The sequence below is a fragment of the Hemiscyllium ocellatum genome, chromosome 7 (genome assembly GCF_020745735.1).
Source record: "Hemiscyllium ocellatum isolate sHemOce1 chromosome 7, sHemOce1.pat.X.cur, whole genome shotgun sequence".
Lineage (NCBI taxonomy): Eukaryota > Metazoa > Chordata > Chondrichthyes > Orectolobiformes > Hemiscylliidae > Hemiscyllium > Hemiscyllium ocellatum.
In genome coordinates, this window is record NC_083407.1 from 95,524,567 (window position 1) to 95,542,681 (window position 18,115).

An 18,115-nucleotide genomic window follows, 5' to 3' on the forward strand; every position below is an offset into this window, starting at 1 on the left:
ATTAAATGTCAGCAAAATTCAAATAAACTTTAAATCATTGAATTAGTTCAAAATCTGGGCAGTTTCAGGGCTCTAATTACAAGCTCCAGCATAAAAATTCAAAAGTACAAAGTTCAAGTCAAAAAATTCTGAATTAATGGATTAGATTCCAAACTGCAAGAAATAGTTCAAAACAAAACTTGGAATTTCCTGACAGATGATCCCCTGACTGATCATACTGTTGGATGCGATGAAATGAGCATTTTGATTTTCAATGATAATGCTAATGCTCATACTATATATGTACTGGAACAGAATGGATTACATCAAAATTATCGACAGCAAAAGCATTCTCATAGTTCCTGAACTTTGAACCCATGTTGAATCTAAATTTATTTCTGAAATCGCTTGGGTACATTGTTATGCAGCTGTGCTGGATTATATTCAAAATTAGAAACCATTTTTTGTCCTAGACATTTAAGGAATGTGAATTATCCTTGTGGAATTTGTCTGTGGGTTTCTTCATTTTGTCTTACTTTTAACAATGCTGATTTTTAAAAATGTCCCTTATTTTAAATTGATCTCCTTTAACTAAAGATCAATTCTGAATCACAGTCATGCAACACAAATCTTGAGGAAAATAATTAAAGTTCTTGTTAAAGAAATAATATCTCAGAGGCTTTGCTGTAAGATTTATTTCAGTGAATTATTTAATAGCCAACACTTGGGAAGTTGACAATGCAGAGCCCTTCTGCAAACTGTTCTAAATCTCTTATGGTATCTATAAGCAACTAATAATAACCTTTGGCCTCATCAGGTGTCATTGCAGGAAAGCACTTCACAAACTGATTGATCCACATTGTACAAGCAATTGGAATGAGGAAATTAAATCAAAGTGCTTCCTGTCATTGGAATTCTGTCTAATGATGTTGCATTTCAATTAAATTTGATAATTTCAGCCAGAATTCTTCACTGGCAAGGATTCATTTAATTCATCCTTTCAGTCTTCGTTGAATGTGCACTGACAATGATCTGACTATTAATCTGACTCACTAATGTTTTCTGCTATTTTTCTATGCACACTAAGGGCCTAGGGTTAATATTTCATTCGTTAATGTAATTATTTTACAATGCATGCTCTCTTTTTAGCCCATGTCATGTGCCCGACTCTGTGTGTGCTTGTTGTTTTTAATAGTACCCAATTTAATAAACTTGAGCACATTCCACAGTGAGTTATGATGGATTCCAGGTAACGGATGATTGGTCCCTAAATCATTATAACAGCTTACAGTCTATCACTCTCAATCAAAGCTGCCCTGCTTTCTTTGTAGAACAAAGCAATACAGTGAGGACACAGATTGCTGAGTCTATGCCCTTCCTAGGTTGATTACAGCCACTGCTTAGTTGAAGGGTATGCAGAATGTGATCGCAAGGGATGAAAATCTGAATATTTTCTAGAACATGAGTTGATGTTCTGCAGAATTAGATACCAAGATTGTAACTCTGGATCTCCATGAATAAACAATACTGACATATTGGCTTTATTAATAGATAAAGGATGATTGAGTGTAAGTCATGTTTTCCCACATTGTGTTGCATAGCGGCAACACTGGCACCTACCCAATGATGTGCTCAGGTATGTCCTGAGGCCAAAAACCAGACCAAATCTGATTTGGCCAATTTCTGATCAGTTTATTCGCAATCATCAGGAAAGCAATGGAAGGTCTTATCAAGCAGCACTCACTCAATGTTAACTCTCACACCAATGTTCAGTTTTGGTTATGCCAGAGGCTGTCAGCTCCTAACCTCATTACAACCTTCCTGCAAACATTGATAGAGTGACTTCCAGAACTCAGTGGACAGTTAATGCTCTTGACATCAAGGCAAATCCTGACCTGAGTGGCACCAAACAACCCTGGCAATTTAAGTCAGTGGGAATCAGTGAGAAAGCTCTCCACAGGTTAGGGTCAGACCTAACATACAATGGAATAGCTACAGCTTTCAAGAGACCAACCATTCCAGTTTCAGGGCATCCCTGCAGGAATTGCTCAGTGTATTTTCCTAATCAACCTTTTCAGAGATGTTATTGCACAGCCCCACATCGATTCATACTTGAACCCAGGCCTTATGGCCCAAACTACCAGCGCACCACAAAGGCTCCATGCATTTCTCAGGGTTAAATAAAAGCAAAAATTGCTGGAAAAACTCAGCAGTTCTGGCAGCATCTACGGAAAGAAAGCACAGTTAACGTTTCAGATCCAGTGACCCTTCTTCTTCAAAACAGTTCTGAAGCGGAGTCACTGGACCCAAAGCATTAACTCTGCTTTCTCTGCTCAGATGCATTGAGTTTTTCCAGCAATTTCTTTTTTCATTTCTGATTTCCAGAGTCTCCTTTTTTTTTGTTGAGAGTCCCTGAGAGTAATATTCTAGATGCAGCCTTCTTTAGCTGTTTCATGTATGTTTGCTCGCTGAGCCGTTCACTTCCAGACATTTTGTCACCCTACTAGGTAACAACTTCAGTGAGCCTCCGGATGAAACACTCCTGGTGATTCCCGCTTTCTATTTATATGTTTGTGTTTCTTTGGGTTGATGATTTCATTTCTTGTGGTGATGTCATTTCCAGCGGTGATGTCATTTCCTGTTCCTTTTCTCAGAGGGTAGTAGATAGGGTCTAACTCGATGTGTTTGTTGGTAGTTAGACATTGAGTTAGACCCCATCTACCACCCCCTGAGAAAAAGAACCATAATTGACATCACCACTGGAAATGACGTTACCAATCCAAAGAAACCCAAACATATAAACAAAAAACAGAAATCATTAGCAGTACTTCGCCTGGAGCCCCACTGAAGATGTTACCTAGTTGGGTGATAAAATGTCTGGAAATGAACCTTACAGCTCAGCGAGGAAACCTACATCCAGAACCTCAACCTGAGCTATAAATCTTCTCAAAACTCACTTAGCTATTTCATCAATGACTTTCCCTGCCCTCCATTAATAATTAGAATGTTCACTGATGATTCAGTGGCATTTATAACACTTCAAATATTTAAACCATGCAACCAGGTCTGGACAACATTTAGACTTAGGCTGAAAAGAGATGATAAACATTTTTGCCTCATCAATGCCAGGTAATGACCATCACCAAGTTATAATCTAAACATCTACCCCAAACATTCAATGGCATTACCATTGTTGAAGTCTCATTGTCAATATCTGGGAGGTCACCATTTTTCAGAACTCAACCAAATCAGCCATATGAATACTGTGACTACAAGAGTAAGTCAGAGGTTGTTAATTCAGTGGAAACTAACTCATCTCCCCAAAGCCTGTCCACATTCATCAAGGCACAAGTCAGGAGTGTGATGGAATTCTGCCCACTGACCTGGATGAATGCAATTGCAACATCACTCAGGAAATTGGGCCCCATCGAGGGCAAAGCAGCTCACTTAATCAACAGTCAATCCATCCCTTTTATCATTCATTCCCTCTGCCACCAGCATATAGTGGCAGCAGTGTCTACCACTGACAAATCAAAATACAATGATTAACCTGGCTCCTGAGACAAAGCGTCCAAATCATTCACTACCTCAAAAGCCAAATGCAACAGTTGCATTAGAACACCACCAGACAGAAGTTCCCTCCAAGCTGCTCAGCATTCTGACTTGCAATTTACATAGATGATTTGGAGTTGGGGACCATGTGTGGTGTGTCAAAGTTTGTGGATGACACTAAGATGAATGTTAGAGCAAAGTGTGCAGAGGACTGTGAAACTTCGCAGAGGAACATAGATAGTTTAAGTGGGTGTGCAAAGGTCTGAGAGATGGAATATAGTGTTAATAAATGTGAAGTCATCCATTTTGGGAAGTATAACAGTAAAAAGGACTATTATTTGAATGGTAAAAAAATTGCAGTATGTTGCTGTGCAGGGTGACCTGTGCGTGACCATGTGCATAAATCATAGAAGGTCAATTTGTAGGTGCAACAGGTCATTAGGAAGAGAAATGAAATTATGTCCTTCACTACTAAAGAGATTTGAGTTCAAAAGCAGAGAGGTTATGTTACAGCTATAAAGGGTGCTGAGGAGGCCACACCTGAAGTACAGTGTGCAGTTTTGGTTTCCTTACTTGAGAAAGGATATACTAGCACTAGAGGGGGTGCAGAGGAGTTCACTAGGTTGATCCTAGAGTTGAGGGGGCTAGCTTATGAGGAGAGACTGACTAGATTCAAATTATACTCACTGAAATTTAAAAGAATGGGGAAGGGGTGAGATCTTACAAAAACATATATAATTATGAAGGGAATAGATAAAATAGGCATAGAGAGGATATTTCCTCTGACGGGTGAAACTAGGAAAAGGGGGCATAGCCTCAAAATTAGGGGGAGCAGATTTAGGACTGAATTGAGAAGGAACCTCTTCACCCAGAGGGTTGTGAATCTGAGAAATTTCTTTCCCAGTGAAGTACTTGAGGCTTCCTCATTGAATGTTTCTAAAGCTAAGACAGATAAATTTTTGAACAATAAAGGAATTATAAAGGGTTATGGTGAGAAGGCGGGTGAGTGAAGCTGAGGCCATGAAAAGATCAGCCATGATCTTACTGAATGGTGGGAACAGCTCAAAGGGCCAGACGGCCTACTCCTACTCCTCGTTCTTATGTTCTTATATATTCTTATTCAATGTTCTTACATTGTCTCTTAGTTCTAGGAAATGTGATTCTTTCCTTAAACCCTCTGGGACATCCTCTTTCCCTCTTCACCAATAAAACCATGCTCCTTCCTTTCCTTCGGTTTCTATCTTTTCTGAACATCTTGTATCCATTAATAGTTAACACCCAATGCTCTCGTCTTTAAGTCAAGTCCCTGTTATTGTCACAGAATTGTGTTTCCAAAGGGAATCCTGCATAATAACCGCTCAAGTTGATCAATTGTACTCCTTGCATTCATATAAATGCACAATGACCTTGATTTACACTTCATTCCTTTCTACTTTACTCCAACTTTACCTATCAACCCCCTACTCTCTATATTAGTGATAATTGTTTCTCGAAGTACTTTGTGAATTGCAGTGTTCTTCTCAAGCATTTTCTCTTTGTTCTCACACTTCTGTCAAGTTAATTTAAAGTCCTCCCAACAGCACTCGTGTAACACCCACAAAAAACTCAGTCCCAGCTCTGATCAGCTGCAGCATTGTTCTCATTGGAGAAAAGAAGGTTTAGGGGTGACTTGATAGAGGTGTACAAGATGATTAGGGGTTTAGATAGGGTTGACAATGAGAACCTTTTTCCACGTATGGAGTCAGCTATTATGAGGGGGCATAGCTTTAAATTAAGGGGTGGTAGGTATAGGACAGATGTTAGGGGTAGATTCTTTACTCAGCAAGTCGTGAGTTCATGGAATGCCCTGCCAGTAGCAGTGGTGGACTCTCCCTCTTTATGGGCATTTAAACGGGCATTGGATAGACATATGGAGGATAGTGGATTAGTGTAGGTTAGGTGGGCTTGGATCAACGCAACATCGAGGGCCAAAGGGTCTGTACTGCGCTGTATTTTTCTTTGTTCTAACACATTCAGTTAGTACAGGTGCCATCTCTCCCAGAGCTCTGCCAGTGTCCCAGCCAGATATTCATCTGTTTTATCCTCCAAATTCTGTACTCACATGTATGTGGACCTGGCAGTAGTCTGAAGACTATCAGCTGATCAGCTGATATATGTGGTCTTCTTGGTAATTTTCTACCCAGCTCCCTAAATTCTGATTGGAAAACATCTCCGTTCCTACCATTGCGATTTGTACCAACTAGAACTATGACCTCTGGCTGTTCTTCCTCCCCTCAAAAAATGCCCCACAGCCATTCTGTCACATCATTGATCCCGACACCAGGGAAGCTGCATATCAACCTGGAGTCAGGACTGTAGCCATCAAAACATCTATCCATTCCCCTAATTAATAAATCCCTGATCGCAAAAGTTCTTCTTATCTTATTGACCGTCTCCTGTACACAATGTGCATCCACAAATGTAGCTTTGATGCGCTCCTTTGAGGAATGAGCTTTCAAAATGGAAAACCAATTTGTGAGGAAGGCTGTAGGGGTCTCCTGCACTAACTGTCGGTTTTTCTTGGACTGCCTGGCAGCTATGTATTCCCTTTCTGCCTCCAGTCCCTAGTGTGCTACCATTGTATCTCTAAGCCTCATGGCAGCACCACAATGACTCCAGTCACTGTTCAAGCTCTGCAACTCTCGCTCAAGTGGAGGCAACTGGTAGCATTTCCTGCACATGTGGTCATCTAGAATACCGATAGAGTCCTTCATTTCCCATTTATTATCGGCCATCTATTCTACTCAACTGAACTGCGCCGCTGTGTCTTTACTTTCTTTATTAAACCCAAGCAGAAATTGCTGGGAAGGATCTCCAGCCTCTGTGGAGAGAAAACAGGGTTAATGTTTTGAGTCTAGTATGACTCTTCTTTGGAATCTTTCCAATTCTGGATTGATGGCATTAACTCTGTTTTCTCTCCCTAGATGCTGCCAGACCTGCAGAGTTTCTCCAGCAATTTCTATTTTTGTTTATTTCAGATCTCCAACCTCTTTGTTTTATTTTACTCTATATTGACTCAATTATGATTTAAACTATTAACATAACTTTATTATATTGCCCTTATTCCTGGTGTTTCTGAATTAAATCCAAGTAAAGCTATTTCTTTAAAAATGATATTTTTTTAAATTTACAGCAATTTAAAATACTATAACAGTAATTTCATACCAACCAATGAATTTCCTGAGAAAGGATAGAGAAAAGCACCAAGTCCCTGCCAAATGTTTCACTAACCTCACCCCTAAACACACTTTACTCCTTGCAGCAGACTTTGCTTAAAGCACCTAATTCTCCTCCGAACTGCATTACCACTTAGGACAAAATTCCCAGATATATTTACTTGCTTCTCTCTCCCTCCCAAAGTCTCCCTCCCATTGATCATATGCGTTTCCTGCTTTCCCCCTGCTGATCAGGAAATCAGTGTGAAAATGCTCAGGAAGAGTTGCACCATGTACATTCAAATATAACTGGGCTTTTGTCGCAATTAACAATAGAATGGACCCTGTAGAAGTAATATTATCTTGTCAACTGTAGTTAAATGGCTGACCGTGAAATGACTAAATAATTTCTAATAATAAGACTTACAGAAAATGTTAACTTGTGCCTACACTCCTGGTGGATGCTCAAAACTTTAGTTTGCTTGGTGTTTATTTTGTTAAGTGATTTTGTTTGACTGCTTTCTCTTACCTGGTTGGAAGGTCTGTGGAAATCCTTTAATGTAATTGGACAGCTTGATAGCATCACTCCACCTCCATAGAATATAGAACTGCAGTACAGCTCAGGAATAGGGCCTTTAGCCCATGATGTTGTGCTGAAATAACACCAAATTAAACTAATCCCTTCTGCCTGCCCTTGGTCCACATCCCTCTATTCTTTGCATGTTCATGTGTTTATCTAAAGGCCCCTTAAACATCCCTGTTGTACCTGCCTCCACCACTACTCCTAGCACCATGTTTCAGATACTTATCACTCTCTGTGTAAAAAACTTGCCCATCACATCTCTGTTGAACAGCTCCCCTCTCATCTTAAATGCATGCTCCTAGTATTAGACATTTCAATTCTGGGAAAATGAGTGTCAACCATTATTTTGTAGACTTCTATCCTGTCTCCTCTGAGCCTCTGCTCTTCAGAGTAAAAAAAACCTTGTTTTTCTAGCATCTCCTGATAGCTGATACTCTCTAATCCACACGCCATCCTGTTAAATCTCTTCCACACCCTCTCCAAAGCCTCCACATCCTTCCTGTAAAGTGTCAACCAGAATTGAAAGCAATACTCTACGCATCGCCTAACCAAAGTCACCTCCGTGGTGGGAATTCCCTAGCGAAGAATGCTGCAACTAAATGCCACATTGTTGCTTCGGTGAAAAAGGGAAATTGTCACCAGAGAGGTGTCTGATCATGACTAATTTTGAGGTCAACTTTGACGTAAACTGCATGCCATTCTTTTTAAATATCATTGCTGCATTGGTTACGGGGCTAATTCGTCCCACATCCAATGGATCAGACCTAAGCACTACAGCCCTCATTACATCCAGTCAGGAATGATTGTGAACAATTAAACAAATCACTGGAGAAGGCTCCACAAATATCACTATTCTCAATGATGGAGAATATTATATATTAGTGCGGAAGTATATTAGTGCAGAAGAGGAGGCGGATGTTTTTGCATCTCAGCCTCCTCCTAAGATCACCAGCATCACAGATACAAGTCTTTAGGCAATTCAATCCACTCCACATGATATCACAAAATGGTTGAAGGTATTGGATACTGCAAAGACTACAGGCCCTGGCAGCATTCCAACAATAGCACTGAAGATTTGTGTTCATGAACTCGTCGTGCCCCTAGCTAAGCTATTCTAGTACTACCACAGTAGTGCCATCTGTCCAATAACATAGAAAATTTTCAAGGTATCTCCTGTTCACAAATCTAACCTGGTCAATTATAGTCCCATCAGCCTACTCTCTCCTCAGTAAAGTGATGGGAGACATCACAAACGGTGATATCAAGCAGTACTTGCAAATTAATAACCTGCTCACTGAGGTTCAGTTTGGGTTCCACCAAGGCCACTCAGCTACTTAGTCCAAACAGGGACAAAAGAGCTGAGTTCCAGAGAGAGAGTAAAAGTGACTGCCCTTGTATTCTGGGATTGTATTCACTGGAGTTTAGAAGATTAAGGGGAGACTTAATAGAAACTTACACGATAATACATGGCTTGGAAAAGGTGGACGCTAGGAAACTGTTTCCGTTAGGCAAGGAGACTAGGACCCGTGGACACAGCCTTAAAATTAGAGGGGGGTCAATTCAGAACAGAAATGCGGAGACATTTCTTCAGCCAGAGAGTGGCGGGCCTGTGGAATTCATTGCCGCAGAGTGCAGTGGAGGCCGGGACACTAAATGTCTTCAAGGCAGAGATTGATAGATTCTTGATGTCACGAGGAATTAAGGGCTACTGGGAGAATGCGGGTAAGTGGAGTTGAAATGCCCATCAGTCATGATTGAATGGCAGAGTGGACTCGATGGGCCGAATGGCCTTACTTCCACTCCTATGTCTTATGGTCTTATGGACATCAACATGTGACTGAGTGTGGCATCAACAAGCCCTAGCAAAACTGGAGTCAATGGGAGACAGGCAAAACACCCTCTGTTGGTTAAAGTCATACTTTGCACAGAGGAAGATGGTTGTGGTTCAATCGTCTCAAAGTCAGCACATCACCACAGGAGTTCCTTCTAGGCCCAAATATCTTTAGTTGCTTCATCAACAAACTTCCCACCACCATGAGATCAGAGGTGGCAATGTTTTCTGATAATTGCACAATGCTAGATACTGTTCATGTTTCCGTAGATATTGAAGCAGCCTATGTCCATGTGCAGCAAGACCTGGACAAGATCCAGGTTTGGCTGATAAGTAGCAAATAGTATTCTCACAACATGAGTGCCAAGTCAGTAACCATCTCCAACATGAGACAAGTCACCATCAACTTTGAGGTCTGATGGCATTACCATCTTTGAATCCCTATTACTGACATTTTGAAGGTTACTATTGACCAGAAACTGAACTGAATCGGCAGTGTATACACTATGACTAAACAGCAGGAAAAGGCTAGAATTCTGCAATGAGTAAATCACCTTTTGTCTCCCAAAAGCCTGTCCAATATCTATAAGGGTACAAGTCAGGAATGTGATGGAATACTCTTCAATTGCCTGGACAAGCACTGCTCCTGCAATACTAAAGAATTTTGAAACCATCCAGCCCACATTCCGGCACCTCATCCACCACCTTCAACATTCACTCCCTTCACCATGGTAACGGTGTACACCACCTCCAAGTTGCACAGCAGTAACTCACCAATGCTTCTCCAACAGTACCTTCCAAACCCACAACCTCTACCACCTGGAAGGACAAAAGCAGCAGAACACCATGGTAACATCACCACCTGAAAGTCCTCTCCAAGCCACACACAAACCTGACTTTGAATTATATGACCATTGCTCCATCAACACATGGTCAAAATCCCAGAACTCTCTTCATGACTACACCGTGGCTGTATGTACATCCCAAAGGATTGTGTCAGCTCAGAAAGGCAGCTCAACACCACTTTCCCCAGGATTGTAAGGGATCATCAATTAATGTTCGTCTAACCAGCCATACCTACATCCCATTAATGATTTTTTTTTAACTTCCAGTTTTATATATGAACAGGGCTAAACTTTTTCACGCAGAGGGTGGTACGTGTATGGAATGAGCTGCTAGAGGATGCGGTGGAGGCTGGTACAATTGCAACATTTAAGAGGCATTTGAATGGATTTATGAATAGAAAGGGTTGGAGGTATATGGGCCGGGTGCTGGCAGGTGGGACTAGATTGGGTTGGGATATCTGGTCGGCATGGACGGGTTGGATCGAAGGTCTGTTTCCATGCTGTACATTTCTATGAATCCATGACTCTAAACCAAATTGCTGAGTCAGAGAAAGACCTTGATGTCACTAAAAATGAACCTTTCAAGGTTCATACATTGTGCCAAAGAGCTACTTCCAAAATAAACAACGAGCTAGGATATATTGCCAAGATGATTAAATACAAAACAAAATCTATATACTGACCATGTATAAGACCTTGTTTAGGACTCATTTAGATTACTTGGTATAATTTTGATCACTTTCACCCAGTGGGTGATACAGAGGCCATACAAAAGATCTGAAGTCATCGGTTTAATATATGAGCTGTTAATTCTTATGATAGGTTTAAGGAGTTAAGTTATTTCACTCTAGAACATCATATGCTCCAAGGAGCTTTAGTCGAGGTCGTTCCCATAGTGAAATGTGGGTGTAGTAATTGCAACAAGGTCAGCCAGCTGGACTGCATAGAATATGAGTTCCCTGATTGGGGCTGTTAACCTGATCCAATCAGGGAGCTCTGGATGACAGAGACCATCATGGCAGCTCCGAAGAAGAGCGAGCCGGGCTCTCGCCGCGTCTTCATGGAGACGCTGAAAGCGGCCTATGCGCTGGCCACCGACCGCACCGACTTCAGGAGGAATTTAATTGTAAACATAGGACTGTTTGCCGTAGGAGTGTATATTGCCCGGAATCTATCCGACATTGATTTGATGGCACCTCAGCCTATGGCATAAGTGTGATCTTGATGCTGGAAACCTAGCAACAGCTGGAAGTCCACCAGCAGTGCTGTCGTAACTTTTCCATGCTGTGATCAAATCCCATGCTACAAAGATGAAAAGCAGCTATTGACTTACAAAATGGGAAGCAATTTGATGTACAGAATTAACTAGTTTAATCAGAAGTTACTCATATGTACATTGTTTTTTTGTCTTCAAAACATATTACAATAAGTTTATAACAAATCCCTGCAAAAAAAAAGGAATGTCTGGGGCGGCATGGTGGCTCAGTGGTTAGCACTGCTGCCTCACCGAGCCACGGTCCCAGGTTCAATTCCAGCTTCCGGCAACTGTCTGTGTGGAATTTACACATTTTTCTTGTGTCTGCGTGGGTTTTCTCCGGGTGCTCTGGTTTCCTCCCACAGTCCAAAGATGTGCAGGTCAGGTGAATTGGCCATGCTAAATTGTCCGTAGTGTTAGGTGCATTAGTCAGAGGGAAATGGGTCTGGGTGGGTTACTCTTCAGAGGGTCAGTGTGGACTTGTTGGGCTGAAGGGCCTGTTTCCACACTGTAGGGAATCTAAACTAATTAAATTAGGTTGAAAGTAGAATACAATGGTGTGGTAGAGTGTTGCATTAAAAAAAGGGGAACGTCAGGGATACTGGCACTCAGGTACCTGACTCTGAATGATGCAGTGCTATAGTCAAGGATTTTCATGTGTAAATAAAGGGAGACTTAGTGATGGGATATCTGCTCCGATGGAGTTATTTCAGTGGTCCACGTCAGTAGGATATTTTGCACTGGGTAGGCAGGAAAAATATGGATGCAAGTACTGCTTACCTAAGCATATAACAAGGTTTGATACTACACAGTATTCCTTTTCATAGAACCTCGTTGACTTGGTTGTAGTATGTACAAAGATTCAATGCAAATATTCAAAGGAAACCTGGATATTCTCCTGGCTACGATTTACATCACTTCATGGCATTTTAGGGCATATGCCCCCCAGGCCCCTATGGTCTATGGGAAATAGTTTGAGTGAATTCAAGGGTTCAGGGTGGAGAGCAAGCAGAATTTCATAGATTTTTTTTCTCTTCTATAACTTTTAGTTATCTTTCACTTTGTTTTGATAGACTCTCAGATGAAGAGGGTGATGGCAGGGGAGAGTGGTGGGTAATGGACTGTTGTAGGGTAAGTGACTTAACAAACCTACATCGGAGTAGGGAATGACTTAAATCCTATTTAACCAACTCCCAGGTGCAAGTGTTTCTGCCTCAAGATGGTCTTACCTCCCAGATCTACCATGTTAGTCTGTGGCCTGAGCAGTGGTGCTTTCCTCATGAGGCCAACCTGACAGGAGCAGCAACTGGGGCCCAAACAGATTGGAACCCTCGAATGAACTGTACCCATTCTCACGGGTCCCCAGCACAGCCTCCCGCCATGATCCATGCTCCCTGATCTGCAACTTGCCCATGCAGTGATGCCTGCCTGGCTCATGTGACCGTCTGTCTTTGCCCAAGTAACTCTTGTATGGGAGCTAGCATCTCCTGAAGCCCCAGCTGACCAGTTTGTCACTCATCTGGTTCTTCCTCTGTGCTCCCCCTAATATTGGCGGGTGACACACAGCTTTCACAGTGACGGGAACAGATAGTTGTTTCTTTTCCTGTCTATGATTTTCATATAGTGTATCCCTCAGCCAACATAGAGTCATAGAGTCATAGAGATGTACAGCATGGAAACAGACCCTTCGGTCCAACACATTCATGCTGACCAGATATCCCAACCCAATCTAGTCCCACCTGCCATCACCCGGCCCATATCCCTCCAAACCCTTCCTATTCATATACCCAAATGCCTTTTAAATGCTGCAATTGTACCAGCCTCCATCACTTCAGCTGGCAGCTCATTCCATGCACGTACCAGCCTCTGTGTGAAAAAGTTGCACCTTAGGTCTCTTTTATATCTTTTCCCTCTCACCCTAAACCTATGCTCTCTAGTTCTGGACTCCCCAATCCCAGGGAAAAGACTTTGTCTATTTATCCTATCCATGACCCTCATAATTTTGTAAACCTCTGTAAGGTCACCCCTCAGCCTCCGACACTCCAGGGAAAACAGCCACAGCCTGTTCAGCCTCTCCCCATAGCTCAGATCCTCCAACCCTGGCAACATCCTTGTAAATCTTTTCTGATCCCTTTCAAGTTTCACAACATCTTTCCGATAGGAAGGAAACCAGAATTGCACACAATATTCCAAAAGTGGCCTAACCAATGTTCTGTTCAGCTGCAACATGACCTCCCAACTCCTGTACTCAATACTCTGACCAATAAAGGAAAGCATACCAAACACCTTCTTCACTATCCTATCTACCTGTGACTCTACTTTCAAGGAGCTATGAACCTGCACTCCAAGCTCTCTTTGTTCAGCAACACTCCCTAGGACCTTACCATTAAGTGTATAAGTCCTGTTAAGATTTGCTTTCCCAAAAAGCAGCACCTCACATTTATCTGAATTAAACTCCATCTGCCACTTCTTAGCCCAATGGCCCATCTGGTCAAGATCCTGTTGTACTCTTTGCTGTCCACTACACCTCCAATTTTGGTGTCATCTGCAAACTTACTAACTGTACCTCTACATCCAAATCATTTATGTAAATGACAAAAAGTAGGTGCATTGGTAGATGCAATAAAATTCGACAGCACCATTGTTGACAGTTGTGTTTTCAGAATACGTTGTTGGAAAAATAATCATTCTACCAAATATTTTACCAGACTCAGGTCAGGAGATACAATTTCAGATGTTTTTAAAGGAATTATTAAGGTAGTTTATTCTATGCTAGATGAGTGGTTTTGTGAAACTTACACTGGAGTACTCAAAAGGTTAAAGATGTAATATTCTCTCACTGATTTCAGCCCAAATGTCAAATATCCACTAAATGAAGATCTGTGCAATGAATATGAGATTAAACTATTACTTGGGGAATAGTTCAGACACTTTCTGCCTATAAACTGAGAACAAACTTCATTAAAATGGAAACAGGGTATACTGACCTCAAACACAATTTAACAACTTAGACTAGCAGACATCTTAATGCACAGTACTCTGAGCTGCCCATTATATTTGGAATGAAATCCACAGTTCAAAAATCAGTTTTTTTAGTGTCTCCCTTCCATTCTTGTGTTTTGGTTATCTCTGGTGTCCTGTAATATATATTTCTGGTTGGTCTTCCACGTTCTACTCTTTTAAAGTAAATGTTAAACAGGTTAAAACATGAACAAAAGTTCAAAGGACCAATGGAAACTTATTAAAATTAAATCAAAATGTTGGGGGAATTCTTATAGAGGTCTGAGTGACATTGTTTGTGGCAAGTTGTGTGACAGAATTGAATGATAAGAGCAGTCAGGCCCACTTCGATCTCAGGAGCAACACACGCAACCTTTTGTGCTTTTGACAAGTGGTGCGGTGAGATTCTCGCTGGTAGCAGCAAGATGAAAATTCACGGGGATTAACACTTGTTAAAAACCTTGTTAACACCACAACTTACCTTATTAATATTTAGCCTCCCGCCTTGTCCAAATCACTAAAAGCTAGATTTGGGAAAACTGGACAAAGAAACTGGAGCGAACACCTAGCACACTTAGTTCGCAGCTTGTTCCATGTGGGAAACCAGACCATAGACATAACCACAGTGGAAGGGTCTCCGACATTATACCTTCTGTAAACTTGAGGTCATCCATAACTCTGCTGCCCATTTCTTAACCCACATCAAATCTCATTTCCTATCAGCCATGTGCTTGCTGACCTGCATTGGCTCCAGGTCAAAGCATATTTTGATATTAAAATTGCCATCCTTCTTTTCAGATACCTCTGTGATCTGTTCCCTCCCTATCTCTGAAATCTCCAACCCCACAACCAGATAGAATAACAGCAATCCTGTAATACCTTCTGAGTATTCCCAATTTTAATAGCATGTTGGCCTTCATAACAAGAGGAATTGAGTATAGAAGCAAAGAGGTCCTTCTGCAGCTGTACAGGGCACTGGTGAGACCGCACCTGGAATATTGTGCGCCGTTTTGGTCTCCAAATTTGTGGAAAGACATCCTGGCTATTAAAGGAGTGCAGCGTAGATCCATCCTCTTTGGGCAAGCTTTGGTCATCTGATATCTTCTGACATGGCTCAATGTCATATTTTATTTCACTAGACTTTTGTGATAGTTAATTGCACTAAATGTGCTATATATGCTATGTGTTATGAAAGACCAGTCTCTCAGATCAGTCTCAATGCCCTGCTAGAGCCGGATATAAGATCGCATTAAGGGCCTGCCTTTCAATATCCTTCTCCTTGGCTCCTTTTGGCTGAGAACAGGAAACAAACGGACGGACTGCTATTTATTGGATGCTGATCAAGTCCTCAAGTGGCTCATTGCATTTTGCAGCCAATGAACAACACTGATGTGTACATAAATGCAATAACCAAATGGTGCAACACGATTTGAAAAAGCTGAAAATGAGAAGTTGAGAACAGAAATGAGTCAAACAGTCAGGGCAGGCAGGGACAGGATAGGACGAATAAATTAAACTGTATTCATATCAAGGCAAAGGGCTGAACAGGGAAAACAGATGAACTCAGGGCATGGTTAGGAACATGGGACTAGGATATCACAGCAATTACTGAAACATGGCTCAGGGATGGGCAGGACTGGCAGCTTTATGTTTCAGGATACAAATGCTACAGGAAGGATAGAAAGGGAGGCAAGAGAGGAGGAGGAGTGGCATTTTTGATAAGGGATAGCGTTACAGCTGTATTGAGGTAGGATTTTGCTGGAAATACATCCAGGGAAGTTATTTGGGTGGAACTGAGAAATAAGAAAGGGATGATCACCTTATTGGGATTGTATTATAGACCCCCCAATAGTCAGAGGAAAATTGAGAAACAAACTTTTGAGGAGATCTCGCTATCTGTAAGAATACTTGGGTAGTTGTGGTAGGGGATTTTAACTTTCCAAACATAGACTGGGACTGCCATAGTGTTAAAGGTTTAGATGGAGAGGAATTTCTTAAGTGAGTACAAGACAATTTTCTGATTCAGTATGTGGATGTATCTACTAGAGAAGGTGCAAACTTGACCTACTCTTGGGAAATAAAGTAGGGCAGGTGACTGAGGTGTCAGTGGGGAAGCACTTTGGGGCCAGCGACCATAATTCTATTTGTTTTAAATTCGTGATGGAAAAGGATAGACCAGATCTAAAAGTTGAAGTTCTAAATTGGAGAAAGGCCAATTTTGACGGTATTAGGCAAGAACTTTCAAAAGCTGATTGGAGGCAGATGTTCGCAGGTAAAGGGACAGCTGGAAAATGGGAAGCCTTCAGAAATGAGATAACAAGAATCCAGAGGAAGTATATTCCTGTCAGGGTGAAAGGAAAGGCTGGTAGGTATAGGGAATGCTGGATGACTAAAGAAATTGAAGGTTTGGTTAAGAAAAAGAAGGAAGCATATGTCAGGTATAGAAGGATAGATCAAGTGAATCCTTAGAAGAGTATAAAGGAAGTAGGAGTATACTTAAGAGGGAAATCAGGAGGGCAAAACAGGGACATGAGATAGCTTTGGCAAATAGAATTAAGGAGAATCCAAAGGGTTTTTAACAAATATATTAAGGACAAAAGGGGAACTAGGGAGAGAATAGGGTCCCTCAAAGATCAGGAGAAAGTGAGGACTGCAGATGCTGGAGATCAGAGCTGAAAATGTGTTGTTGGAAAAGCGCAGCAGGTCAGGCAGCATCCAAGGAGTAGGAGAATCGACGTTTCGGGCATGAGCCCTTTTTCCTGAAGAAGGGTTTATGCCTGAAACGTCGATTCTCCTGCTCCTTGGATGCTGCCTGACCTGCTGCGCTTTTCCAGCAACACATTTTCACCCCTCAAAGATGAGCAAGGCGGCCTTTGTGTGGAGCCACAGAAAATGGGGGGGGGGGGGGGGAAATACTAAATGAATATTTTGCATCAGTATTTACTGTGGAAAAGGATATGGAAGATATAGACTGTAGGGAAATAGATGGTGACATCTTGCAAAATGTCCAGGTTACAGAGGAGGAAGTGCTGGATGTCTTGAAATGGTTAAAAGTGGATAAATCCCCAGAACCTGATCAGGTGTACCCAAGAACTCTGTGGGAAGCTAGAGAAGTGATTGCTGGGCCTCTTGCTGAGATATTTGTATCATCGATAGTCACAGGTGAGGTGCCAGAAGACTGGAGGTTGGCAAACGTGGTGCCACTGTTTAAGAAGGACGGTAAAGACAAGCCAGGGAACTATAGACTGGTGAGCCTGACCTCGGTGGTGGGCAAGTTGTTGGAGGGAATCCTGAGGGACAGGATGTACATGTATTTGGAAAGGCAAGGACTGATTAGGGGTAGTCAACATGGCTTTGTGCATGGGAAATCATGTCTCACAAACTTGGTTGAATTTTTTGAAGAAGTAACAAAGAAGATTGATGAGGGCAGAGCAGTAGATGTCATCTATATGGACTTCAGCAAGGCTTTCAACAAGAGTCCCCATGGGAGACTGATTAGCAAGGTTAGATCTCATGGAATACAGGGAGAACTAGCCATTTGGATTCAGAACTGGCTCAAAGGTAGAAGACAGAGGGTGGTGGTGGAGGGTTGTTTTTCAAAATGGAGGCCTGTGACCAGTGGAGTGCCACAAGGATCGGTGCTAGGTCCTCTATTTTTTGTCATTTACATAAATGATTTGGATTTAGGGCTTAGAAGGAAGAAAAAAGTCCAGAAAGGGAGAGGCATACACAAACAGAGTTAACAAGCAAATTAGGAGTGAAGGTTATGTCACATGTTCAGATGTAGTAGAGGCAAGTAACTTTTCAACAAACTGACCCCTAGCATTTCATCATTTTGAACAATAATCTAGGATTTCCATTAGTTTCTGTTTTATC

At 41.7% G+C, this 18,115-nt stretch overlaps 1 protein-coding gene across 1 annotated transcript; it reads left to right on the top strand.

Annotated features, from left to right (window-relative positions):
- Positions 1-10,984: 10,984 nt before the first annotated feature.
- On the top strand, positions 10,985-11,370 carry tomm6 (translocase of outer mitochondrial membrane 6 homolog (yeast)). The gene has a single exon (XM_060828148.1). The coding sequence runs from the start codon at positions 10,985-10,987 to the stop codon at positions 11,195-11,197; it is 213 nt and encodes a 70-aa protein (XP_060684131.1). The 3' UTR covers positions 11,198-11,370.
- Positions 11,371-18,115: the final 6,745 nt, after the last annotated feature.